Source organism: Drosophila albomicans, chromosome 2R (assembly GCF_009650485.2).
Source record: "Drosophila albomicans strain 15112-1751.03 chromosome 2R, ASM965048v2, whole genome shotgun sequence".
Taxonomy (NCBI): Eukaryota; Metazoa; Arthropoda; class Insecta; order Diptera; family Drosophilidae; genus Drosophila; species Drosophila albomicans.
The window spans coordinates 17,332,567-17,346,834 of record NC_047631.2 but is presented as its reverse complement, the minus strand read 5'-3'; the positions used below and the strand labels follow the sequence as shown (position 1 = coordinate 17,346,834).

At 40.6% G+C, this 14,268-nt stretch overlaps 1 protein-coding gene across 3 annotated transcripts in view; it reads right to left on the bottom strand.

Annotated features, from left to right (window-relative positions):
- Window positions 1-8,120: 8,120 nt before the first annotated feature.
- LOC127566168 (uncharacterized) overlaps window positions 8,121-14,268 on the bottom strand; it is a 64,152-nt gene continuing 58,004 nt past the window's right edge. For all 3 annotated transcript variants that reach the window (XM_052007924.1, XM_052007926.1, XM_052007925.1), the window contains exons 2-3: window positions 11,375-11,801; window positions 8,121-11,218 (exon numbers count right to left, since the gene is read on the bottom strand). In XM_052007924.1, coding sequence (XP_051863884.1) covers window positions 8,625-11,218; window positions 11,375-11,492 — 2,712 coding nt within the window. In that variant the 5' untranslated portion in view covers window positions 11,493-11,801 and the 3' untranslated portion in view covers window positions 8,121-8,624. The remainder of the gene's footprint in view (window positions 11,219-11,374; window positions 11,802-14,268) is intronic.

The window sequence follows — 14,268 nt, the reverse complement described above, 5'->3', positions numbered from 1 at the left end:
TGAAAATGAATTCGCCTCAAAATCGTTATTCGCCTGTGTCAGTCAGATGTTGACGGTGCTTACGTTCTCTCTCAATTCGTAGGCTAGCACACGCTCTCTCTCGCTCTTGTATTTGTTTTGCCAGTGGTGGAAATCTCTTAGCAATTGCGGCAGATTGCCGCTCTCTTAATGCAGGCAGCCCATGTGTTGGCATACTCGGCATTGATTATAATTCCTGAGTATTGAGAGTATTGTTGTGTACACACAGTCATACATGCATACATACATAAACATATACAATATATATTAATACATATGTTAAGAAGTTTATGCTATGTACATATGCATGAACGAATAATTCATCTTTGTGCATTAAGATATTTTTACTGTATGCCCATAGGATGAATTGTAATAAATTATTTAAAATATATGGAATTCAATATATGTATGTACATACATATGTATATATATTTGCAAATTGCTCTCTTAATTGTTCTGAATGACAACATTTTTTCAAACAGACTATTTATCTTATAATGCAAATTAATTTTAATTATCATATATTTTAAAAAAATGGGTCATAAAAAATTGCTTATATTCGAGATGCATTTTCTTTCTGCAAATTTATTTCGTCGACAAAATGTTTATATGATTATTATTTTTAAAAGTGTTTTTAATTTGTTAAAAAAAATCGTTAACGTATTTCGTACATTTTTTTATGTTTTATTTATTAAAAAGTGATTGAACAGTTGAAACTGAAAGTACTATTTCAGACACAATATAATAATAACAACAAACAATAATAACTATAAATAGCAAATTATAAATTCCGAATTCATTGCGAATTCCAACGATGATGATTTTAGATAAAAATAGATTAAAACTTTAAGAAAAATGAATTTTAACTACTAGTAGCTCAAATAAATGCTTTACTCACCTTTGTCTCTAAAGGTAATATAAACAAGTAAGAAAGTTACAGTCGAGTGTGCTCGACTGTGAGATACCCGCTACCCATTTTTAATAAAGGCAAAATATTGCGGTATCATTTTCAAAATATACCGAAAATACTAAAAAATACTAAAAATATACCAAATGTCATGTTTGGTATAGTGTAATATAGCTTTAAAATTACACTTGTTATTCGATTTTTTTAATTTTCGGGGGCGGAAGTGGGCGTGGCAAAAATTTGAAACAAACTTGATCTGCGTGCAAACATAACAAATGCTGTCAAAAAAAAAATTATAGCTCTATCTCTTATAGTCTCTGAGATCTAGGTGTTCATACGGACGGACGGACGGACGGACAGACGGACATGGCTATATCGTCTCGGCTGTTGACGCTGATCATGAATATATATACTTTATAGGGTCGGAGATGCCTCCTTCTACCTGTTACATACATTTCCTGCCGGCACAAAGTTATAATACCCTTCTACCCTATGGGTAGCGGGTATAAAAACTTGTTTTCCGGATCAACTCCACTCAATTCCTTTCATTTTTGAATTGTTACAAATCTGTTGACAGCTCTTGATCCTAAGCAATCTGTACGCAATTGGGAAATTCTTGAAAAACTTAATTTAACTTTTGCGTCAGTCGCAAAAGCGTTTCAACAGCCTTCTTGACTAAATGCACTAAATAAGAGCAATTTTCATATATTCATGACGAGTGATAAGCTGCTGCTGTTGCTCCTGCTGCTTGGGGACCCTCGGTCGAGAAACAAAGGTTGCCCCACTTGAACCCCATGCATAAAGGTTCCACTTAAGCAGTCCTCACACGCTTCTAGTATATATGTACATACATACATACATACACATATGTGTGTAATATATATATTGTACCTGCTGTTGGGCTGGTGGCAACATGTCAATAAATGGAGATTACTAACATAATTTGTATTCCAAAATCCAAAAACTGTTAAAAAAGTTGCTCGGCCTCTTTTGCTTTCGCTTTTTGTTGTTTTTGTTTTTTGTGCTGCCAAAAGTTTTTTGTGCTTTTGCGGGAGTGTTCCTCGGGGAGCAATTCGGTTAATATTTGGAACATAAATTTGCAAACGAAGCACTTTAATCAATGCTCAGCCAAAGGGGGCGCGGGGGCATGCCACATGCCGCACACAAACAAACCATGCGTATGCGGTGCAATGCACCTAGTAGCAAAGGGGCATATTGATTTACTAAGATTTGCCAATCATAAACTGTGGAACAATTGATGTTTGCTTCGATTTGCAATCGATTATTGATATTGCCAGCAAATGCAAATGGAATACATAAAAGTAGCCAGAGCTTAGTTTAGTTCAATGAACGAATGTCCTTTTCGCTAGCATATTTATGAAAAAGTAACTTAGAGAGGAGACCACTCCAGGATATATTGAGAGTGTGATTTTAAAGCAGCAACGTTTGTCTGCAGCTGCAGAGATGGATGCCATTTATTACACATATTGAATTTCATTTAGTCGAATCTTGTGAGCCTGTGCCTCTGGCTCTGTAACTCTGGCTAACTTGCATAATCGCTTGCATTGAATTTATAGAAAGTCTTGCACCACCTGAGCCCCACAACGTTAGAGAAGGAGAGAGAGAAGGAGAGAGAGAGAGAAGCCCACTCGAGTGACCAGCTAGGCATTGGCAATTATTGAGCGGTTGCCAAGTGAAGGCATAAAATGAGCGCACATATTGCCAGGCAGAACGAAACTGCTTGCTTCTCCTGCTTGCTGCCTCCTCGACTGTGGGCGGAGCACAGAAACAAGAGCAATAACTGTTTGGCAAACAGATTTATTTTAGCTGGCTGCCCCGGCATTGTTGTTGTTGTTGTTGTTGCTGTTGTTGTTGCCTGCCTACCTACTCCCTGCCTGCCTGCCTGCCTGCCTGCTGCCTGTTGGCATCCTGCTGGCCCAGCTTTGGGCTCGCACAAATATTGGTTTGAAAACTTTCATTGCCACTGCGGCTGCCAGGACACTCAACTGTATGTGTGCTTGTGTGGGTGTGCGGGGGAAGCTAGTTACTGCGCCAGGTTTCCAACATTAAGTGCATGTTTTGGCTGCGCTGCCACCGCATCCACGATTCCAATCTGCCTGCTGCCTGCTGCATGCTGCCTGATGCCTTGTCTGCTGGCTTGACCACAAAAGCGGCAACGTCGCTCTGTCCGGACTCCTGACGGTGCAGTGCATCATTTTTGCATTAGAAAAGTGCCTCGGCTCCATGAACACTGTAAATAAACGTAACATGCCAGCGCCATTCGCAAATCCCCCAACCAAGAGCACCAGCCCAGACCGCAAATTATGCTTGTCAAAAATGAATGTTACATTCGTAACGTAAGGGAGGCAACAAACACAAAAAAAAACAGAGTGCAGAAGGAGCTGCTGCTGCTCCTCGATTGTGAATGTGAATGTGAATGTGGGTGGAGAAGTGTGAGTGGAATATGGGTTTTTGTGGTTGCAAACGGTACGTGCTCAATGCGTTTCAATCTCTGGAGGACTACTCTCCAGCTCACAGGCGCATCCTTCGCAAATGAAGCCAAGCCAAGTCAAGCCAAGCCATTGATGGCTGCCATCCCCGCTCTCTCTCTCTCACTCTGTGTATACGCCATTTGCCATATGTGATGTGGGCTGCTGACTGACTTGGTGGTTTCACATTGCCGCAGTCACCACAGCAGCAACAGCAGCAGCTACAGCAGCAGTTGAAGCGGCGTCAGCGAGCGGAGCCAAACACCGGATGCTGACGTCGTTCTGAAGCAGATGCGAGCAACTTTGACTAAATGTGTTTTGAGTGCATTAAGATGAAAATGTTATTACGCTTTCAGTTGTACGCCCATCTCTTGCTCTTCCTCTTCCCGCTCCTCCTCGAAAGCTTTGCTGGCAGTCATTATTGCAACATTTTGTGAGGTGACGTCTGCAGTGTCACATGGAAGCGGTGGCGGAGATTAAGCGCGGAAATGCTGCAAAATGTGAATTTAGTTGCACAAAAATAAACCAACTAAAAAGAAAATGAAACTACCAAGAAAACCAAAGCAAAAAAAATAACACTCATCATATTGCAAATGAAATGGAAATGAGTAAAGGAAAAGGGAAAACTCTTGACGGAAATTTGCTCACACTTGCAACACTCTCGAAAGTTTGATCAACAAGTGAGAGGATATCCTGTTTGGCCAAATTATGCGGATTAGCTGATGTGTGTCTGTGCTTGTGTCTGTGGCAAGGATAAGTCGCAGGATAAAGTCACAGTCGCCGTCGCAGTCGAAGTTGCAATCTCAATTGGAAAAACAAACAGAGGACAACGCATCAATATGTCATCGAAGGATCTGCAAACATACGCCAATAATTATGCCCGGCTTTATGGCTTCTTTTGTTTCGCATAATTTTTATTGCGTATACATAATAAATAAATTGCGTTGCGTATACGCGACGTGCGCCCATAAATCCCAGACAAAAGGGGGCAAAGGAAAACTCCAGCGAGTGTTTTAGTTTTTCATTCAATTTATTTTATATTTCATTCATTGTGTTCATCATTGTTATTATCTTCATCTATGTTAATATAGTGTGTAGTAAAGCTTGACAATCTATACCAAAGAATAATAATGCTATATTATCATGTATTTTTCGGGTATAGTGCGAATCTTTCTCCAGATGCATTCTCTCTCTCTCTTTCTTTCTAGACAAATGTAAATGAGTGTGTGTGTGTATGAGTCTGTGTGTGTGTGTGTATTATGAATGCTTTAATTTATTCGTTTCACATTTCATTTCGAGTTATGGGGCAGATTGTGAGAGGCTTTTGTAAATTGTTTTTAATTGTAAATTTGGCTAATTCTCAAATTCTCGGTATCAATATGCAAAAATCCAAGCATGCTCCGCTTGCCCTTTGTGTGTGTGTTTGTTCTCTGTGTGTAAAGTGTTAAAGTGAAATATGCAAAATGCCAAAAAAATCATCGAAGCCAGTTTAGAGATGTGAGCATGTCCTTCTATAATATTACACCCAGGGTTCGCTTTTACATACTCGCATTACACAATTTACAGGCTGGCAAAGGCAGGCAATCGACATGCATTTGTTAAGTTAAAAATTGTTCGACAATATTGTTTTCTCCCCTCTACTCGTATGTGTTGTTGTTTTCTTTTGCATATGCATTACATCATCTGAACAAGGTTTTTCATTTGTATTCGCATTTCCATCCATTGCCATTTGCCTTTTTCTATATTTATTTCTATTTTGTAGATTCTTGTGCTTTGCCCTTCACTGCTGCATGTTGTTTATGTAATTGGATGCATTTATTTAATATATGTAGATACGGTTTTTTTTTCGTTCTCTTTTTTTGGTGTGTACATCATTGGCTTCCAATGTGCCTATCCGGCTTTGTGTGCAGCATGTGGCATGTGTGGCAGGCAGCATACTAAGCACAGTAATTAAAATTATATTTGTTACAATCGCTACACGATGCCTTTGCGTATTTAATCTGTCCTGTCCTTCTCCCTAACTGTGTGTGACTCCTGACTGAGTGTGAATGTGAGTGCATGAGTGTGAGTGTGAGTGTGAGTGTATTTTAAAAGCATAGTTTGAATGCTCGCGTTTCTCGATTTGTTTTCTGGCGGTTTCCATCACTTTTTAATTAGTTAAAATTATTTAAAAAGGAATTACAAAGCTTTGCAGCTCTGTTGAGTTATTTGTAGTTTCGTTTAATTGGGTTTTTCGCTATGAATGCTGGATGCAGGTGTAAATATATGTATGTATATATGTACATTGTATACGAAAGCACATACGCAAAAAGGTTTTCTCTTCGTTTTTGTTTTCCTAGTTTTATCTGAATTTCAGTTCCATGCCTAAGAAAAACTCATGAGATAAAACAATAAAGATGAAAATTGATCAATGTAAGATTGTACGATTATGTTTCAATGTTTATTATGTATATATAATATTATCGAAATTATCGAAATGAACCTAAGTAATTCGCAATCCAATTGTCAACTCTATGTATACAGTCAGCTTATTTCTATCGTGCAGCATCTAGGCATTAAGTATACGTATAAACTTTGGAGAACTATGAGATCTGAAGGAAAAAATTCACTATTTACTGACATTTATCGCTATTGTTTCGGTTTTTTCGTTTTTTCGTTTTTTTTATACTTTTTTCATATTATTTTCATTATCTCTTGTATTTTTGTTTTTCGCTTTTGTTTCTTGTTTGCATTGTGTTATTTTGTTGTCATTATTGTTGTTGTTGTTTGTATAACGTGCAATTGAATTACATATGAATGTTTGTCATATGCTATGCGATGCGTTTTGATATCAAAAAACAAAATCCCTTTGAGCGTTTGCCCACAAAATATCAAAAAAGTGGGCGTGTCTCTCTCTGTATGTGTGTGTGTGTGTGTGTAAATATTTGTTTGTTTGTAATCGTAATCGTATTTGCTTGTTCTTAATTCGTTCATTTTGTTCATTTTCTTTTTGTTGTGTATTATAATTTATACTCTATATATATGTATGTATATAAGTAGCATATACTAATGTGTATATATGTGTGTGTGTGTATATTTGTCGTTTATTTATTTATGGATGCAAGTTTTGCAAATCGCAAATAGGTTCCGAGAACATTTAAATCCGCATATGTATTTTACAATTATTCATACATAAATATAGATATACACATACATACATATGTATGTATATACGGGTATGCAAATGGATTTATGTACTGTTAACCGTATTTATGCATGTACTTACATATTATAAATTTATAATTTACATTTACATTATCAAGCTCGAGTTGTAAACATTCTACACAAAAGTTTTATTTGCTGCATTCTGTAGGTTTAGACATAGTATGGGGTTAACCTACACACATACACACAGACGTATGTGTGTGTGTGTGTTGCTCTCTACTGTATACGCGATTATACATTACACTTTATATCATACATATACTATATATATGATATACGCTAAATCTGATTCTGCCGTTAAACCCACATACATATACATATACATTTACATATACATATACATTTACATAAGTACATATACATATTTTATTATAATTAGGTAAAATTTTCATACGCCCGAATAATCAAACAATTGCCAACCACACATTCCTCTACTCTTCTACCCTTCTACACTTTCCTCAATCCTTATCAGCATCTATTATTTTTGCCACATGTTTATTGTTTTTACATCAATTTATATTCAAAACTGAAACAGTTTTTTGGGGATTGGGGGCAGAAAGTGTTGCGTGATTAATTTATTCGGCATTTAGCTCTCATAGGATGATTTAATTCATGCTATCATTTCAACCAACTCTTCACGCAGAGTCAAAGGTTGCCCCAAGGTAATTGACAGAACTGAGTGGAAAATATTAATCAGAATGCAGAACCAAATAGATTATGCAAAATTAACCGACAAAAATTAACAAGTTTTCTGATGCAGACACATGTTTTCTGGAAGATTTTTGTTGTCTCTATGTCTCTATGTATATCTAATGTGAGCAGCTTGGTAAATTCAAAGCAAATCCCCCCGAAGGGAATAACAATTGCAATTGGTTTCTTTAAGAGTATGTTCAACAATTTTAAAATATAATAATATACTTGTATTTAGTTTAAAATATTTGGCACGACAAAAGTTGTGTGGCATTCAGTTATTTTGTTTTGATATTGAGCTGGGCTTTAAAACAATTTTGATTTTAAAATTCCGTTCTATTCACACATATTTACAGAGATTACTATATATAGTAGATATTGAGGAGGATTCGAGTAATTAAGCTATAACTAAAATAATAATATTTCTTCCTCATCAAATGCTATATCTGGGCTAAAAAGTATATATATTTATAATATACATGCATGTATTTTTTTTTTGATTTTGTATATTTGGAAAATAGTTGTTTTAATATATCAGGTAGAATACTTGGAATCTCTACAAGTACTATATATAGATATATATATATGCTTAAGTCTGGCTACGGAGGGGATTATACAATGAGCAAATGTGTGTTCGCTACTTTAATGTCGAAAGCTAATCGTCTAACCAAAAACCAAAAAGGTTCTTCGACTTCCACCGATTTGTTTTTGTACACCTTATGGAGAATAGATTTTGGTCTAGAATTGTGTGTGAGTGATGAGTACCGCTAGGCAATATTATAAACATTTACCATTTACCAAAATTAGACAACTACTTTATATATATATTTATTTTTGATTTAGCATGTGTTTGTGAGTTTAGGAATTGGGATACCATGGATTTTTTGCTATGTACGATTATACGACTAATTAATCTACAAAATACTTATGAGCATAAGAGTTGAATAAAATCATCATTAATAATCCTTGCTGCATTTTTTTTTTGTGTGTTAACATAACATTCTCATATTCTCATTTTTCTGGGGATTGGTTTTTCTAATGCTGCTTAAATTGCTCTTGGATCGCGGCAGTCAATAGATTGTGTCAGGTTTGCAAGAACACAATTTATTGAGTTCCCTTTTATCTAGTACATGATATGAACAAAAGGATTGCCAAATTGGGGACGTCTTTCTCATTCTCTTCTCTTTATCCCTTCTTCTATCTAACTTCGCTTTGCTTTATTATTGGGTTGATTGGGTAGCACAATCTATTGACCGGCAGGTGGCGCTACTCTCTCTCTCTCTTTTTCTCGCTATTTACACCTGCGTGCCGTAATACTAGAGGGACACAAACTCTCCAGCACCGCCGCCACCTCCTTTGTCCACTCCAGGCGCTGGCTCCGTCGTCTGCAGCTCGTGATCTGGCGAGGATTCGTCTTCAGTTGATGGCTGATGCGTTTGCTCCTCCGACTCGTTGAACAGCGTCTCGTTCTCATCGGGCAGCGACAACGTGGAGTTGCCCAGGCCACCGCTGGCCGTGATGCGCCTGCCCATGTTGTCGTACTTGGGATAGGCGGAGCTGTCGACGCCACCGCCGCCAACGCCGCCGCCAGTGCTGCTCTTGCACAGCGGTCGCAGTGGCGTCGCCTCCACAATCGGTGGCGTGCTGCAGGCGGAGGAGGATGGCGCATTGTTGATGCAGCTGGCGCAATTCGCCGACGAGACTGGCGCTGCTGTTGTGGGATGATGGCACTGCACCACTGCAGTGACAGCGGGTGGTGGTGGAGGGGGCGGCAGCTCCATGCCACCGGCCCCACTGTGGTAGCCACCCGTCTCCATGTTGTAGGTGACAATCTCGTCGTGTGGATAGAGATTCGCTGCTGCTGCCGCTGCTGCTGCCTGCTGCAGTGAGGGATCTTTTTTGAGTATGCCACGGCGTGTGGTGTGGCGTGGCAAGGTGGCAAACTGTGCCACAGTTTGGCCATCGCCCGAGGTGGAGGAGTTGCCCGCTCCGGCGGCAGCATCGCCGCCAGCTGTGCACTGCACATCCTGCAGTCGCTTGGGTATATTCAGCAGATCGGGATACATGTTGATGTCGGCGCCATCCAACATGTCTTGCGTCACCGAGACGCGTATGAAAATGTTGCCAAAACTCGGGTTCGGCACAATGTTGGAGCAGAACTCCGGCGGCGGTGGAAAGACGCCCACGTTCAGCGGGAACTCCTCGGACAGTTGTCCGGGATGTTGATGCGAATGCGAGTGCTGCAGCTGATGGGGATGCGCATGGGAATGTTGCAGCTGATGCTGATGCTGATGCTGGTAGCCAGCCATCGAGGTGGGCACGCTGATTAGGCCACAGGTGGGATCCTTGACAGTCATCAGCTGTTGTCGCATATGCTGCGCAGCTGCCGCCTGATTGTTGCCAGCTTGTTGCTGCTGCTGCTGTTGTTGTTGCTGCTGTTGCTGCTGCTGATGCTGCTGATGCTGACTCATGGCCAATCCTAAGCCAGAGCGATGATTCTCCACCGCATGTATTTCGATCTGATTGAAGCCCAGCGATGAATCCGTTTTGTTAATGGAGCTGGGATTGTTGTCGATGCCATAGCTATCGCCGCGATCGTTGGTTGTTGTCGTCACACTCGAGTCGAGTAGCTTCTTCTCCTGATCGTTGAAGCTGACGCTCGACTTGACGCCCGCCTTGTTGGCATGTCGATGCTGCCTCGTAGTGCGCTTGCACAAACACACCACAAACGAGATGGCAATGAGCAGAAAGACGGTGCCAAAGATGCCCATGATCAAGCCAAAGTACCAAAACGTCTCCGGTGTCTTGACCAACACATGCTGCACAATTTCGCTGAGGTAAATGCTAATGTTCTGCGTCATCGAACCCACAAGATTGCTGCCAGTGCAAGCATAAGTGCCAGCATCGAGACTGCTCACATTGAACACGGTAAGATTGCTCCACATCTTGTCCGATGTGATGCTCTCCGCATCGAAGAGCACATTATCATTATCGAGTATCTTCCCGTTCAGCTCCCAACTCACTTCGGGCAGCGGATCTCCATAGACCAAGCAACTGAAGGTTGTGTTGCTGCCAATGTCAATGTTGGTTGCCTCCTCGTTGTTGAAGATCTCCACACGCGGCTGGCAACCGAACAACTCCTCGTCTACGCTGTCCCAGGTGCGATCCTTTTGCGATGGCGGACCCTTGCACACGAGACTCACCGAACTGAGGCGACTGCTCACATACCAGGTGCGAAATTTACGCAGTTTGCAATTGCATTGCCAGGGATTCTCCTCCAGGGAGAGTGTCTTTAGATTGGTCATGTGCTGGAACACATATTCGCTGAGGCTCTCAAGAAGATTGTTCTTGAGATTGAGAAACTCCAGCTGATTGAGATTGGCCAGCGACATGGCATCAATCGAGGAGATCAAACAATCGTGCATGTCGAGAGTGCGCAAATGGGGCAAGATGGGAAATTGATACGCCGAGAGACGTTTGAGTGGGTTGCCATTGAGATAGAGAATGCGCAGACGATCGTTGCCCATGAACGTGTCCTTGTCGAGCATCTCCAGCTTGTTGTCGGACAGATCAATCTCGACGAGTATCTTCAAATTGCGAAAACTCTCCTTGTGTATGTATTGGACCTCGGATTTCTTTAAATAAATGCGCTGCAAATTGAGCAGACCCAATGCCGAGAACTCCTCTCGATTCAGATATGGTATGTGATTATCATTGAGGACCAGCACCTGTAGCTCAGTGCTCAGCGTTGTTGGTATGCTGGTCAATTGCAGCGAACTGCAGATGGCCGACTTTTTGCCATTGGTCCACTTGCAGGTGCAGTTCGAAGCGCAGCTCTGTGACCAGTCATCGCCCCACACCCAGCCGATGAGGCAGGCGAAGCACAAGGCCCACAACAGCTGCCACCAGGCTGCAACAGAGAGAACGACAAAATAATATATATAGAGCATAAAAGAGAGACAACGAATTCCACAGAGAATAAATATTGGGAATGGAAAGCACAAAAAAAAAACGTGTAATGATTGACGACATTTGGTCCTCGCTTTTGTTTTAGCACAAAACTTACCTGGCAGTCGCACTCCTCTACTTCTGCTCCTGCTTCTGCTCCTCCAACAGCTCCAGCTCCAGATCCAACTGCTGTTGCTGTTGCTGCTTCTACATTTTGCTGCCACCATGCTGTGCATTTGTCCCGCTGCGTCCTTGCCACACGGCGGTGGTCGCGACCCCGCCAATTGATGACTCTAAATGGCTTTGGCTGATTCGATTGCCATGTTTCACATCATGTTGCCGTCGCTGGCAAAAAGGTCTCCATTACACATTACTCGCCACTCTCTAGCTACTTTTTGGCACAAAGGGAAATTTTGCGCTGCACTTCACTCGACTCGACTCGACTACGACAGATTCCTATTGATTTTTCTTGTTATGCCTTCTTCTGCCTTTTATTTTCTTCGCACGTCACACACATTCAGCAGTGCTGAGACGCAAATAAATGGCTAGTTTGGGGAGAGAAAAAAGAAGCTAAAATTAGCTAGAGTTTTAAAGAGCTGTTAACATTAATTCATTTATTAAATAGTCATTGAAGGAACTCAAATGATATAAATAGTCAACTCAAGGAACGTCAGAAAAACGCCCTTAAGATATTTATTTATTTTTGCTTATTAGTATCATGTTAAAATTTTAGTGTGGTTCTTAGTTTATGCTTTTGTAATGCTTAAATATACGATAAATTCAATAAATATTAATAGTTATTCATTTAAAGTGATGCTGAATATCATTAAAGTATCTTTTAGATATATACACATCATATATTTAATATATAGTATGCTAAAGTGATGTTGAATATCACTAAATAATCCTACAGATAGAAATATGTATATTTCCCATAAACGTGTTATGTTGAAGTTTTAATTGCATTAACATAAATGAACTTGTTATGAAAGTTCGACATTTTAAATAATGCTGAAGAGCAGTAAAGCATCATTAATATATACATTTAATAGTAAGTAACTTGTTGAAACATTAAGGAAGCTCAAAGATATAAAAATCCATGCTCTTAGCTCTTAATTTAAAATCATCAAAATTCATTAGCTTAAAAATCTTCTCTAACAAACATAATTAAATAACTTCTTAGCAAACTCAAAGCGCTGTCAGCTATGATTTATACTGCTCTTAAATCACAGCACAACTCCAAAAAGCGCCAAATGGCCAACACTATTTCGGCCATTTGGTGAGAGCTTTGTAGAAGTTTAGCCTTCCGTCGAAAGTTTCTTCGACTGCTTAAATTCTTAAACTCAAGTGAGAGCATAAAAAAAAAGAAGAACTGAGGTACAGAGAATCATTTTCAGGAACAATGCGCATTGTGTAGTTTGCTGTCGTCGTCGTTGCTGCTGTTGTTGTTGTGATTGTAATTGTAGTTGGCTTATTGGTAATCTCTATTTACCAAGTCTCGTCCAGTGAATGGCATGCCAAACAATGGTCAATGGAATCGGCCTATGGGCGGCGGCAGCTTTAAAATCGCCCATCAACTACAATTTGTAATTTGTTGTTCATCTTGTGGATTAAGGCGAACACAGCGGGGGGGATGCAAGGCGGGGAGGAAGGCCAATGGACTAAGTCATGCCACTTGTGCCACACAGAACAACAGCACAACACAACAATGAGGTGCACCTCCTCCTCCTCCCCTCTTCTGCCTCTCTCTTTCTCTCACTCTTCGCAGCAGCAGTCAAAGGCATCTTTACAAAATCAGCATCAAAAGCCCGTCGAATGGTTCCCTATTTTTTACCCCCTCCCCCTGCCCTTTTCTGTTCGCCTTTTCAGTATTTTTTTTCTACCATTTTTTTTTTTGTTTACGCTTCAAAGTAAAGGAGCTTGAAAATGAGGCAAATGCGAAATTTGCCCAATGCTGCAAAAGCAAAAACTGCGAATGCCTGAATTACCTACACACACATACATAAACGAGGGAGAGAGCGAGGAAGAGGTAGAGTGAGAGAAAGAGCGAGAGCGAGAGACACAAATATGCTCACAATGAAAACGTAAAATGCTCTGAAGGTTCATTTGTCAATTTGCCATTTGAATTTGTATTTGAGAAATTCACTTGGCCGCTTTTACGCTTTGTCCTGCCCGCACAGTCAGTTTCCCTCTCACTCTCTATCGCTCTCTCTCTCTCTATCTTGCTCCCTCGATGGGTGTATTTTTCGCTCTGACTTGGCTAAGATGCTTTGGCAATGCGGATAATATTTCCTGTGCCAGTGCAGCAGTTGGCACAGCGCAATTGCATCGCCTGCTGCTGCTTCTGCTTCTGCTGCTGTTGCTGCTCTTGTCCTCGTTCCGCTCTCGTGTCATCTGCTCCTCCTTCTCCTCATCCTCCTCCTTGACTGCTTACTTGGTTGGCAATTCAACTGATTTTTTACCATACACCCCTCGAGCTGCCTTTGTGGCTGCCACATGCCACAGTAGTGTGTCGTGTGTCTGTCTGTCCGTCCGTCTGTCTGTCTCTCAGTTCGTGTGTGAGTTGTGCGCCTTACAATCGTCGACAGTTTTATTTGTGCTGCTTTATGAGCACACTCATAGTCATATATGTACTCACACTCGCACACTCACACTCACACTCACACAATCGCACTTGAAGAGATCTGCAGCGGCAGCGCAGACACTCACAGGCTCGTTGATATATTCATAAATGTGGCACAGTGGGCTAATTTGATGGCCAATTGCCAAAATGCTCGAGTGTTGTTGTATGGTAACCGTTGCAGCATATTAAAAAAATATTTGCGAAAATGCTGCATGCCGCATGTCGTAAACCAAATCAATTAACTGATGTTTCAACCACAGATATACACACACACACACACAAATATAGTTTAGAGATAGAGATAGAACTCGATATACAGTTCCAAAATATACTATCGAGTACAATGGCCATCATATTACGATTATAAGTACGCTGATTGGAGCTGCCAG